At 44.9% G+C, this 13,184-nt stretch overlaps 1 protein-coding gene across 1 annotated transcript in view; it reads left to right on the top strand.

Annotated features, from left to right (window-relative positions):
• Positions 1-1,986: 1,986 nt before the first annotated feature.
• Positions 1,987-13,184, top strand: part of LOC104931840 (protein kinase C epsilon type-like) — an 83,872-nt gene continuing 72,674 nt past the window's right edge. Inside the window, exon 1 of the mRNA XM_027284218.1 lies at positions 1,987-3,042. Coding sequence (XP_027140019.1) covers positions 2,695-3,042 — 348 coding nt within the window. The 5' untranslated portion in view covers positions 1,987-2,694. The remainder of the gene's footprint in view (positions 3,043-13,184) is intronic.

The raw sequence follows: 13,184 nt of genomic DNA, 5'->3' as shown, positions 1-13,184 counted from the left end.
CAGTTATTTTCCTGCCACCACAGCGATGTTACTGTCCCGGTGCGACCATGGTTACAGTTGTGATGACAACTTACAGTATGAATGACCCTGCGCTCTGTTGCTAAGCTGCGTTCGTTTGATTTAGGCCCGAGTCAGAGACGGCAGGACGTGGCCGGTGTCCAGGGGATTTCCGCGGCCTGTGATTGATTCCTATCTGTGGAGCTCAGAGACACATTGGCTGATGTGCTTAATGAGAAAACAAGGTGGAAAATGAGAGACAGAGGGATATTGTTGCTTTGAAATAATAGAGGAACACAAAGGAGGAATATTTCTTCTGTTACAGTAGCCTCTGCATGAGAAAAAATGGGCTTTTGTATAAAATTCATTCACTTTTTCTGCACCAGGAGGTAAAAATCAGCTTCATGAGGCTGTAAAGGGCAGACTGAACTGTCACCAGTCTTTCACTAGATGGTAGCAGATCACATCGGCCTGCACCAGCAGCTGTTTTTCTTGCTTTTATTTGTTGTCTACATTCGGCCTTCAGAGCCTCAACATTTCGATTTCGACTGATGACGTCTACCTGTGCTTCCCTTGTCATTTGTCCTTTACACTCAGGGATTTAATCCCATTTATTCCTGCTTGAATGTCTTCAGCTCTGATGGACACAAACAATTTGACAAAGAATAAAGATCAGACTGAAGAGTGAATGTGCAGAAATGTTACTTTCATCCATTAGAAAAAACAAAACTTCCTGAGAAATCCTGATATAAAAATGACGACGAGCGTCTGACTAAATTTGAAACGAGTTTCTAACATTTATGTTCTTTCCTATTGGCTCTGCAGCATGTCTGTGTATCCAAACTGGTACAGGATGTTGGCTCAGGCTTGAAATGGCAAACAATCACCAGGAGAGGTCAGCAGCGTTTAAACTGTGTGCTTTAAAGCGACTCCTGCATGTCTGACATGAAGTACCACACACCGCATCAACACTCAAACTTCATCAAAGCCTCATCCTTAGATTTGAAATGATCCACGTGTGACCTGCGGTGTCTGTGGATCTGAAAGGTTCATTCTGAAGCAACAAAAAAAACAAAACAAAGGGAATTAAACATCAAACTGCTGCCGACTGTAGCTGCTGTTAGCTCAGTTTGTTAGCCGGGCTCAGGTAAGAGTAGCCTGGAAGAAGAGCAGGAGGAGGTTTTAACCCCTTAGAGGCAGTGTCATGCCAGAACAGGAGCTGGGCACTGTAACCGGGCTCAGCGGCCTCTATGGACATAATGGCAGAGGAGAAGAGAGCGAAGAGGATGTGAGAAGGGAAAAGGAGAGAGTGGCTGACTTTCCACTGGCTTGCACACACTGACATGTCTTCTGATGCTTCAGATTAACGTGCTGCTCCTTTGTGTGAATCGCTGTTGGCCTTGTGTACCGAGTCTGTCAGGTCCGCTGTGTTTCCGCTCTAATGTCACCGCAGAGACACATTCTTGCACATGTGGATAGTCCCGATAACTCAGCCGTTATTCAACCGTAACATTAAGCAGATCATCCGTCTGATATTGTTTAAAGCAGCAGCAGCATCGTGACAGATAAATCACATTTTGCCATTTGTGCCTGACGGCTTGTTCTTTCAGTGTGTGCCATGTCACAGATTAGACCCTTGCTGGTATTCAAAACAATGATTTTAAAGTTTTGGAGACTTGAGGTCACCAAAAGTCAAGAGAGCCTCATTTATGACTCCTCATTCTCCCCATGTAGCCACTCATCTAATGCATCAGCCCTCTGAGATCACATAATATGTGCACTCACATGTGCATTATGTCTTTTAACATCTTGTTTTTCTGTAGCAGTTGTTGCACACAGCATGGTCATGTGGTAACTATGGCGTGCAATCATCTCTTTGCATGCTACATCCACCTCCCCTGAGGTCCAGTCTTTTTGTTGGAGCTGGTGTTTGGAACATGCAACAGTTTGTGCACAAACAGAAGAGAAGAGCCTTGCTCAAAGGCACCTTGGTGGGTTTTTATTTATTTTTTATTCCTCTCCTCTCCTCCAGCTCCTCCTAAACACCTCCCCTGTCTGGGTTGCGTCGCACTCCCCCGTCTGTCACACCAGGCTCCGAGAAATCTGACGTGTTTTTCGCATTTCCTGCAGCAGAGAGAGAGAGAGAGAGAGACGGAGGCAGCGCGCAGTGTCGAGGGGGGTGGCCGGCAGCCAGAGGTATGTGCACGGGAAGTTAAGATCAACAGCAGTGGCTTGAAAGCAAGGCCGTGCAGTGGAGCAGCTGGAGCCCGTATATACACCTAAAAACCTGCCCCCCCTCCGCCCCGTTCCTGTCCTCTCCAGCCGCTGACGGGTCGCAGCGCTCCGGCTCGAACATCCCCGATGCGCCGCGGCGGCATCTGGAGCCTCCAAACCCGCCTCACGGTGCAATGCAACACGGACTGCAGCTTCCAGGGGGCCCCGCTACGGCTAACGGAGCTTTCTAACAATCTGCTGGGGCCTTTGCTCCCCGGGGCTGACGCTCGGTTCTCGGTTCATTTTTCTGGTGTGAATTTGTAGCACAGTCGACAAAGTGTGGACTCCGTAGTTGGCGTTTTCTCTCCGTCACATTCAAGCTGTCCACCGGTTGAACGGATCCGTTATTCAAACGGAGTTAATTGTTGAAGCGGAGAGGTGGGGCTGGTTGTTTGAGGACCCCCTTCCACCACCACCACCACCATGGTGATCTTCAACGGGCAGCTGAAGATCAAGATCTGCGAGGCTCTGGAGCTCAAACCGACGGCTTGGTCCCTGCGTCACGCCGTCGGCCCCAAGACCCAGACCTTCCTCCTGGACACGTACATCGCCCTGAACGTGGACGACTCCCGCGTGGGGCAGACCTCCACCAAGCAGAAGACCAACAGCCCCACGTGGAACGACGAGTTCACCACGGAGGTCCACGACGGACGCAGGATCGAGCTGTCCGTGTTCCACGACGCGCCCATCGGGTACGACGACTTCGTGGCCAACTGCATCATCCAGTTCGAGGACATCCTGCACAACGGCAGCAAGCACTTCGAGGACTGGGTAAGATGCTCAGACCTTCACCTGTTCACAGCCTGATCAGTTATCAATTATCAATTATCTGTTGCTTATATGATCAGACACATTCATCTGTGCATGGCCACAGCAAACTGTCAGCAGGGACCAGGGGGGGCGAATGATTGGGGCCCCCAGAAATATGCACAAACATAAACACAACTATAGTTAAATTTGTACATGAATGGGTGCATATTTCAAAATAAAACCCCAATATAAACATAAACATAATGTGAGGATGCGACAATAATCAAATTAAATTAAAAATTAGAACATTTTCAGTTTTTTTAAAGGTCCGGTGTGTCAGATATTTCAAATCTAGCAGACATGGAATATGTTCTGTTTTGTTAGTGTACGATCACCTGAAAATATCTTTATCAATTTGTTTATTTCTTACTTCAAAATGAGACTTTATATCTACAATGCGAGCCGGTGTTAAATCACAACACGCGTTTCTACAGTAGCCCAGAGCGGACAAACTCAACACTGATCTAAATGAGGCTTTTGTCAGGAAGGCGAGGCTGAGGTGAGGGTTGATTTCAATGCAACAGTTACATCACCTGATGCAGCCGGACCTTTAAGGGTCACTTATGATGCAGGAAGAATAATAAATCTAAGTAAACAAAGCTCGAGGAGAGGACGCACCTGAAAACCTGAGGATCTTTGGGTCCCTTAAGAGTCTGATGTCCTTTAAAAAAAGTTAGTTTTGAATCCTTTAAGGGTCTTTGTAACTTATGATAACAATAGTAAAAGTAAATATAAATATATAGTATGAGGACAGGACACAGATTTACACCTGAGACACCTGAGTGCGGCTTATGGAAACAATAATAAACACAAACATACGACATGAGTTTGTTTAACCATTCTTATCTCACCACTTACAAAACTGTTGATTATTTATCTGCGGATGGACTCGTGGCTTCTCGAAGGTCGCGTCAGCTCGATGAAAAGTCGTCCACGGCTCCGAACGGGAGCTCGAAGGAACGCTCCAAACAAATCATTATTATGACTCATTGCATCGACTTGTTTGACTCTCCGAGATAAGTACGATGTCACATCTCGTAAAACTGAGTTACAATCTCCAAAAATTAGCAGCCATGTCTCATAATTATGTAAATACACGTTGGCTTGTGAAGTCGTGTTTCTGTAAGGGCAGAGAAAAGGGAAATCTCTGACTCTTTGGCTGCTGCATGTTCCACTATGTTTGACGGAGGAGGTCTGAGAAACCAAAACAGTGAGCTGAAGAGATGGTGGGAGGCTCCGTCACGTCGGTCTGCGGGGAGCTGTGAGTGTGACGGCGCCTTCGACAGTCCCTCACCACACTCCGACACACAGACGGATATTCATTCATGTCGGTTTCAGCTTTATTAAAGTGTGAAAATGAATGTTGTTTACACGCAGAGCAAATGTCGTGCACACGGTCCTGCAGATGCATAACATGAGTCACACACACACACACAGTGTACAGATCCAGTTACCTTTGTCGTGCTCTTGTTAGATGAACCAGTGACCCACAACACAGCTACAAAAGAGGCGAGAGTGGGCGTGGTTAGGCCGCAGACACACATACAGCAGCAGCATGAAGAAGCTGTTCATTGTTGTCTGAAGCTGCTGAAGCAGACGGATGTTTGAGTGTATTATTGATGAGGCCATCAGGTCCATTAGAGAGAGAGAGAAGATGAAAGAGAGGGAGAAGATGAGCTGATCTTTATTTCCAGTTGAGAGGCCAAGGCTGCAGACGAGCAGTGTGATAACTCATGTTTGGACACTAAAGACTCGACGAAACCTTTTGGAACGAGTTGAAAGTGACTCTTGCTGTCACTGATTCTGCTTCTGGTGGATTTAATAATCATATTTGTCTTATATCTCTGAACTGTACAATCATACCATGACCAGTTCTTAAGATTAGGGATGTCCCAGGACAATAAAGTGTAATCCCACTGTGGTATTTGTTCTGGTTACATTACTTATGATCAAAAAGTAGCGAGTCGACAACTTTGCCGACAGCCAAACATCAACGAGGTCAGTCCCACATTTACTCTTGTCCGGCGGCTTCTTGCTCGCTCACTCTCTCCTTTTCTCTTCTTAGCTTCCTCCGCCAACGTCCTCTTCACTCTTGTCTCCTCTGCCATTATGTCCATAGAGGCTGCTGAGCCCAGCTCCTGTTCTGGCACGACACTGGCTCCTCTGCCCATCAGCCTGAAGGTTAAAACCTCCTCGAAAATGCCTGTGGTAGAAACACAAACACTCCCCTGGTGCTCACAAACTGAGCTAACGTGAACTAACAGCAGCTACAGCTGTCAGCAGTTTACTTCACTGTCCATCATAAACTCTGTAAATCACAGAGAGTTGAGGCGGAGCAGCCGGAGGACATCAGAGGGAAAACCAGAAAACATTTCCTCCATAAAATATGATCCAGTTTCACCAGAATCAGTGAAATAGTTGCTGCTGTGTGACTTAGTGCCGTAAAGCGTTACGTACTTCTCCCGACCCGGAGCCCAAAGTTACATAGTGTGAGAACAGACGTACGAATGACAGAGACACCGTTCAGCTGATCACAGGTCAGTGTGGATCAACAGGAGTTAACATGTTAGTTTATGAGAGAAAAGTTTCACAATGTTGCTTCAAGACTGGAGTTCATTTCTCTGTCTGAGACAAAACTTGGTGAGACGTTCTAATAGTTCTTGTGGGAAAACATTCGACATGTGGCAAAGTTCCCAGACGTTACAGCACATTTTAATCCTCATCTGGATTTTCTAAAACTCCTCGAACTGATTTAAAGCCCCTTATGCTGGTGTCACTATCTAATCCGTTTTCATTCACCGCAATGAAAGGACTGCTGGGGTTCGTGTCCTCGGAGCTTTGCACCTTTACTGTTTTTGAAGGAGCACGTTTGAAGGCACACCCATGGGCACTCCGGCTTCAACATGCCTCGACTAAAGCTGCATCACGCATTACGTCATCTCAGATAAAGACTTGACGTGACCTTGAGGAAACCAAACAGCCCGTGCCGTTTCCCAGTGTGTAATGCTAATGGTTAATGTGAGCTACCTTTCATCCTCTTCGAGGATCAGACGTCTAGTTTTCTCCAAATCCTTCAAAGAACATTAAAAAATATATCTTTTTCTTTGCAACATATAAGGTCAGAAAGTAACAAAACATGACGTACACACACAGAGAGGGTGACTTACATTAAAGTTGAGTCATGTACTGCAAAAATCAGAGATGACGCAGGGTTCCTGGCCTGCTCGGAGGGCCGAAGCGTCACCTGAAGACGGATTTAACTCAAATTGTGAACTTTGAGATAACTTAGAACAATAAGATGAACGACCTTCCAAGTCGTGGCAACGTCAGACTCATCCTTCACACGTGAGAAGACGCCCTGTGCTTTATATAAAAGGGGTTTCTGTGATTCGAGCGCCTGATTTCTCGGCATCGCTGACTCCCGTGGTGTTGTATGAGAGTCATGTGTGATGATGGCCTTCAGCCTAACACTTGGTGTCCTCACCTCCGTCTTTCTGTCTGTCGTGGCTGTTATTCATTTGAATATCAGACTCAGAGTCGCTTTTATTGGCCACGTGTTTGTGCACATATAAGGGATTTGACCGTGTTTCACATTGCTCTCAATGTACAGGACAATACGTTTTTTTTTTTTTGGATCAACAGGATTTAAACTCTGTTAAAATGTTGCATTAAACTGTCAGATATTTGAATATTCTGAAACCTGTAGTTGTCTTTACTCAGAAAGCAATATGAGGGATATTAGATTAGTTGAAGGAGATGCAGGACTGTGGAGAAGTGGACCATCGATCCAGTCCACAGAGTCTGGCCTCGGTGTCATCCTTCCATCCTCTGACCTCACCTTCGCAAAACTGTTCTCTCTGTTCGCTCTGACCTTTCCAAATATAAAGCTTATTCCACTTAAATGTGCAGAAGGACTCTTAATCTTCTGTTGTCAGCTCAGGTTGGCTCTCACCAAAATCCATTTATTACATGAGAATACCTCACTGTGTAAAGATCATATATCCATGATTATTATGAGAGGAGCCGACGGGACGCTCCTTTGATAATTTGAATTAGTGTTTCTGAATACAAGGCTTGATTTATTTGTTATATTTGGGTTTGGGCTCGGTTGCAGATGTGTGTCTGGTAAGTTCCCATATTTTTTCTTATTGCAGATATGCGAGACATAAAGAAATATGTTACCTGTTTGGGAGAATGACCACAAATCACAATGTGTACACTGTTTGCTGCACTGATTTATGGCAACACGAAACTGTCTGAAAATAAGATCTGAGCACAGAATCCTGCATACATCCAGTGCAGGTGACTCAGCTCTGGTTTATTCTTAGTGACTTTTTCAGGTGAGCTGTGCACACCTGTCCGTCTTCCAGGAACAGAAACTTTCCCACAGGGAAACTTGGAGTTAGTCAGCACATTGCTATCGTGTCACATTTCATTTGTCATGCAGCACAAGTTCTCACAACGCAGCTCTCATCAGTTAATGTGTAAATAACCAAAGGCGCTAAGAACTGAAGGTTAGTGATGAAACAAGTCAGAAAGTTGGCAGATGTTTTATTTATCTGGTGCACACGCCTTAATAATTTGTATCGGTGACCTTTGTTTCACCTTTGATGTATTCATAATGAAAGTATCTAAACGTGCTTTATTATTCTGAATAGATCATTTATGTTTTTACACTATGCAACCAACTGAATACCCCTCACCTCGCCAAAAGTAGAAACTGCGATGTCTGCGAAAACGCGGGAGACACATAATCATTCTGTTATACTTTATTTCTGCCCATAAATCCCCTAAATGTACACAGCTAACACTATGACAAGTACCTTAAAGTATTTTTAGATATTTTATTATCTGAAGAGAAGACAGGTAGTAAGAAAAGAGATGAAACAAAGGTCATTAATAAGAGTTTAGTTGCGAGCACAAGATGAAAATAAGTCCTGCTGCACCCGAATGCATCACCAGCTCATCTGTTCTCATGTGTTTGTGTCTCTGACCGCTGCTCACACACATTTTTATCCCGCCTCTCATCTGATAAGACTTTCCTCTTTCCTTTAATCCTATGAGCACAGACAGACTCTGTATTCTTTGAGAACTTCACAGCAAGCGGTGCATACAGTCGTCTTATTATCCACGTTAAATCAAGTAACAACGTCGCCTTTCAGCGGGGGGGAAAAAAAAAGTTTTAGGTGGCTGCTCTCGCTGAATCTGGAGGTGTGGTGCGTATATATCTCAGTTAAGAGTGTGTGAACTAAAAACCATAAATCCATGTTGTGACGAGTATCTGGTAATTAAAAAAAAAAAAAAAACGACTAACTTCAGACTAAAAATGAAAATGTCACTGTTCTCCGACAAGCCTGTACACGGCCTGTCAATCCAAGCCAAGCCAGTGATTCATAACACACACACACACACACACACACACACACTCGTAGAAATTCGTACTCATGATTCAAGCAGGCGCGATGTGCAACGATGTGAAGATTGCAAAATGCATCAGGGTTAGTGACGAAAGAATAAAACCTGGTGATGGGTGATTTTTTTATTTATTTATTATTTGTCTAATCGATGTGGAGCGTACTGTAACTCGATGATCCAGTCTTTTGTTCATCTGCCGCCTGATGACGCAGGAGCTTGCATTGTTTCTGTCGCGGTAAGCAACCGCCTGTTTCGAATGTCATTAAATTGTCGCTATCAGATGGGGTGAACTCCACCAGGTGCATATCATCTATTACCCCTGGACTCCACCAGGCACGGGTCTGTGACGCTGCAATGTTTTCCACAACCTGCTCAGATTTGGTAATTTTTTTTCCACGGTTTAGCTCGAGCTGCTTGTTGTGGCTGATTTTGAAGGTGTATTCTCTGCAACGCTTCTGATACTGTGTTTAATTTTGAAAATCTATATCGTCTCTGGGTCTGACTTCCTGTCAGCTCGATCTGCTCTGTGCAGATCGATGCAGGCTGCTCACGGCCTCTGAAATGGACCATGGTGCTCCTGGTGGGGTTTAAAACATTGACTGGATGTGGCGTAGCTGGAACTAGCTGCAGCCGTGTCCGGTGGGATTGAGCCTTTATTGCCACTGATGAATGAATGGGCCATGCTGCCTCAAATCTATGCTCCAAATGGACATTTAATAGGATGATAGAGTTCAGTGCTTTTTTGGTACCAATGTGTCTGTACCATCAGAGTTGTAAACTTGTTTTTGAGCTTTGAATCAAAGATTTTCCAGTTAGGACTACTTTACTTTTTGATTGTCACAACCCCAATTAAAAAAAACATTTGAATTGGTGCCCACCACTGCCAACATACCAACATATAAGGCCATGATTTACCCAAATCAACATTAAACTTGACAGACAACAGAAAAGATCTCGCTGGAATAGGACAGGACAGTCCTGATGTTGTGATCATCCAAAGAATTACAGAAATCATTTTTAGTTTTTGTCTCGCAGTCCAGCTGGACTCTGACAGGCAAACTGCAACGAGCTCCCAGTTTTCTAACCAATCCAGTCCAGCGTTCTGATCTTTGGCGCTTTTGAATGAGATTTGTGAGAAAACAGAAGAGAGGGAAAAAAAATGCAGCGAGTAGTTTCCACGAAACATGGAAAAAAAAAAAAAGAGTTTCATGTTTGGTGGAATTTCTGCTCTCTTCTTGAACAGTGATTTCATGTGTAGGCAGCCGCCTTGTTAGAACTTGTTATTAAAGAGAGAATGGAGGGGGGGGAGGGAAGACAAGTGTTTGATTTTACTCCACAACAGGCGGCGAACAAGTGAGGGGAGGGAGCGACAGACGACAGCAAGACAGAGCGGGCGTTGAGACGAGCTGTCTGCGTTTCAATGGCTGCATGAAGGAGGGCCGGGCGGGCGGTGGGCGACGACGATGATTTTACAAACATGCTTCAAACTTTGAAGTTGCAGACATGTTGGAGTGTCCGGATGCTTGTTTTCATAAACTATAACACCGTTTAAGATTTGTTTTAATCGTATTAACAGGAGTAATACCGAGAGTTGAGCATGTTTGCAGCCCATGAATTATTTATACTTTAGACCACGTGAAGTTATGTTGCAAACTGTGCTTCTGTTTATTTGAAGAATACATTTTTTCCTAAGCAGCTGGTTTATATCAGTATGGTATGAAAGACTGAGATCAGACTTGTATAATCCATCACTAGAAATCTGCTTTCTCCATCAGTGTCCTCTGCTGAGCCCGGTTACATTGCCCGCTCGCCCAGCTCCGGTTCTGGCACGACAATGGCTCCACTCCTCGTCAGCAGTCTTTGTTTTTAGACTAATTTAAAGACTCAGTCCTAACTTTCTAAAGTGGTTTTGGTTGTTGGAAGTGAAAATATGGAGTAAATGTCAGTTCACCTGGAGCGAAGATGCTGTAAATATCAAGCCGGAGGAACTCGTGAGCTCGTGAGAATAAAAGAAACTTGAAACCGGTTTCGGGTTGCAATAATCTGACAACATGAAAAATCCCCCTTTTTGTAAAAGTATCCTGGCTCCTCTGTCTGATCCGGTAATTGGTGGGAACTGGACGAAGTGGAGAGGAGAGAACAGATCATTCAGTTTTATTCAGTGATAATTCAGTCACTGCTCTTCTCGTAAATAATTTCAGTTAAAGGTTCATCGTGCTAAGTGGTCTGCTCCCCTCTGAACACATCCCACACCGTCACACTCGGTGAAAAGAGATACTTCACGTAATTGATTGTTTTGTTTTTTTAAAGCGAGCAGATCAGCTTCAGTGAGTCTCTCTCCTGTATCGCTCTCTCTCTTATATCATACCGTTCATGATAATATCAGTTTAATCTCCAACATGACGTGATAACGGCGTGAGCCACGGCAACAATGAGTGAAAGTGACACTGTTATCAGCTCCATGGTGGAGGAGGTGGTGCCAGAGAAGGAAAGTGGAAGTGGTTTCCAACATGAACTGGACGGACAGAACTCAATCACTCACTTCATTAAATATTTAGAATATATATTTCTTTACACACGGAAACTGGAAACTTTCTGTACCTGCAGAATAAAATTCCTCTTCCAGTTATCTCAGGTACAGTTTCAACCCAGCTCATGTAGACGAACGAACTGGGCTGCAGTGTGATTAAAAATATATCATTTCTTAATTATTAATATCCTAATTTCCGATCTAATGAGTTCTAGTTGGCATTGCATTAACGTCTTAAAGAAACAGTGTGTAGGATCCACTCAGCATGAAGGAGAAACTACAGCAGCTGTGAAACAAACACATGTTTATAGGTTAAGCTGTTAATCAAATCATACTCTAAGTCAGGGGTCCCCAAACTTTTTTTGGTGCGGGCCACATCAACTTGCCTTTCTGTGATGGGGGGCCGGGGTCAGTTACATTACATTACATTGCATTGCATTGCATTTAGCAGACGCTTTTATCCAAAGTGACTTATAGACTTCCAGTCTATAACCGGAAATGATATCAGTCCCACCAGGATTTCGCGGGCCTTTTTTGAAATAGTTGCGGCCTAAAATCCCTGATGTTGCATGAGGTTTTCAAAAAAATGCGGTGGAAGTTGCGGTGCTATTTGCAATTTTGTTGCGATTTTGTTGCGGGAGAAAGTGAGAGTTGCGATAAGTTGTGATTCGACAGTCGCGGAGAGGGCGCAGCGAGCATTAAGTCCACGGCCCCAAGAAGCGGTGAGGTCCAGGCAGGAGGGCGCTGTAAAGCTCGCGGCCGGAGCCGTGAGCCACCTTCGCCCCCGAGCCTTTCCAAGCCGACCCAGAGCAGCCGTCCCTGACCCGCCGAGTTTGAATCCCCCGGGCAGATTGCGCGGAAGTTGATCACAAGCAAAGTCACGTCGGAATATATACTAGGGGATGAAAATTAGCTAGTACTGTAAATAGTTCGTAAATAAGGTAAATTTTAATTAGAATGCCAAGCTTAATCTTTAGGTGTGGATATTTTATATTAGGAAAATTAAATTTTGAAAAATAGGCCATGTTTAGAGGGATTGTTTGGGATCGTTAAGTGGGCCACTCCAATTGTTTAGGCGGGCCGGATGTGGCCCGCGGGCCGTAGTTTGGAGACCCCTGCTCTAATGGATACATCAGCCAGTGAGGACGATAATGAGTAGCTGCAGACCAGCCTGCAGCGTTTTTAAACAGACTTCATCTCCAGTGTTGAGTGTCAGTGGTCTCGTTGCCAGCGTTCTTGTTCCCAGCTGTGGTTGTCACACTGTGGGCGTTGCAACTGTGACAAAGGCAGATTGCCGTGCGGTCTTCCTGCGGGTGAAAGTGTCAACGGCGGTGGTTCAGCCGACGGCAGAGGAACTCTGCAGAGGCAATGACAACGATGAGAAAGTTCAACCCTGACTGATGATGAGTGAAAACCTGTGACACGAAAGGGACTCCCCCCTCCTCTGTCAGTGTTTGTTCCTGCTCAGAGACGTCTGTGCAGCAGAAAGGTCAAAGGTGCAGGTGGTTGGTTTGGACAGGAGTCGGGTGAAATTACCACTACATGAGATCGTATGCATATGAGATTCAGCTGCACCCCCTGTGATGTCTTGGTGTGTTGTGGGTACACGCTTCACGGCACTAAGTCACACAGCAGCAACTATTTCACTGATTCTGGTGAAACTGGATCATATTTTATGGAGGAAATGTTTTCTAGGTTTTCCCTCTGATGTCCTCCGGCTGCTCCGCCTCAACTCTCTGTGATTTACAGAGTTTATGACGGACAGTGAAGTAAACTGCTGACAGCTGTAGCTGCTGTTAGTTTAGTTTGTTAGCCGGGCTGCCTTGACTTTGAGCTCAGAGCACCGGGGGAAGTGTTAGAGTTTGTTTGGACTGACTGCTGTTGGACTAGTCAGTGATATTATCTGGTTGCTACGTCTCATGTTGGTGACCTAGTTGATGTTTGGCAAAGTTACACCACCCAAAATATTGTAAAGTTGTTTTAAGTAGCTCCATCTAGCTGTTTGTGTGTTAATGCATCAGTACACTTGGAGTTGATTCTGGACCTGTCAGTGGTCCGTGGTGCTGCTCAGAGACACTCCAACATTTTCCCTGCAGTCCACTTTGTTTTCCCCGGGTCTCACACAGACAGAATAGAGGAAGAGCTCAGTCCTGCTCTC

This window comes from Larimichthys crocea, chromosome XI, assembly GCF_000972845.2.
Source record: "Larimichthys crocea isolate SSNF chromosome XI, L_crocea_2.0, whole genome shotgun sequence".
Lineage (NCBI taxonomy): Eukaryota > Metazoa > Chordata > Actinopteri > Sciaenidae > Larimichthys > Larimichthys crocea.
Note: the sequence above shows the minus strand (reverse complement) of the source record. Positions and strands in the feature narration are given on the sequence as shown.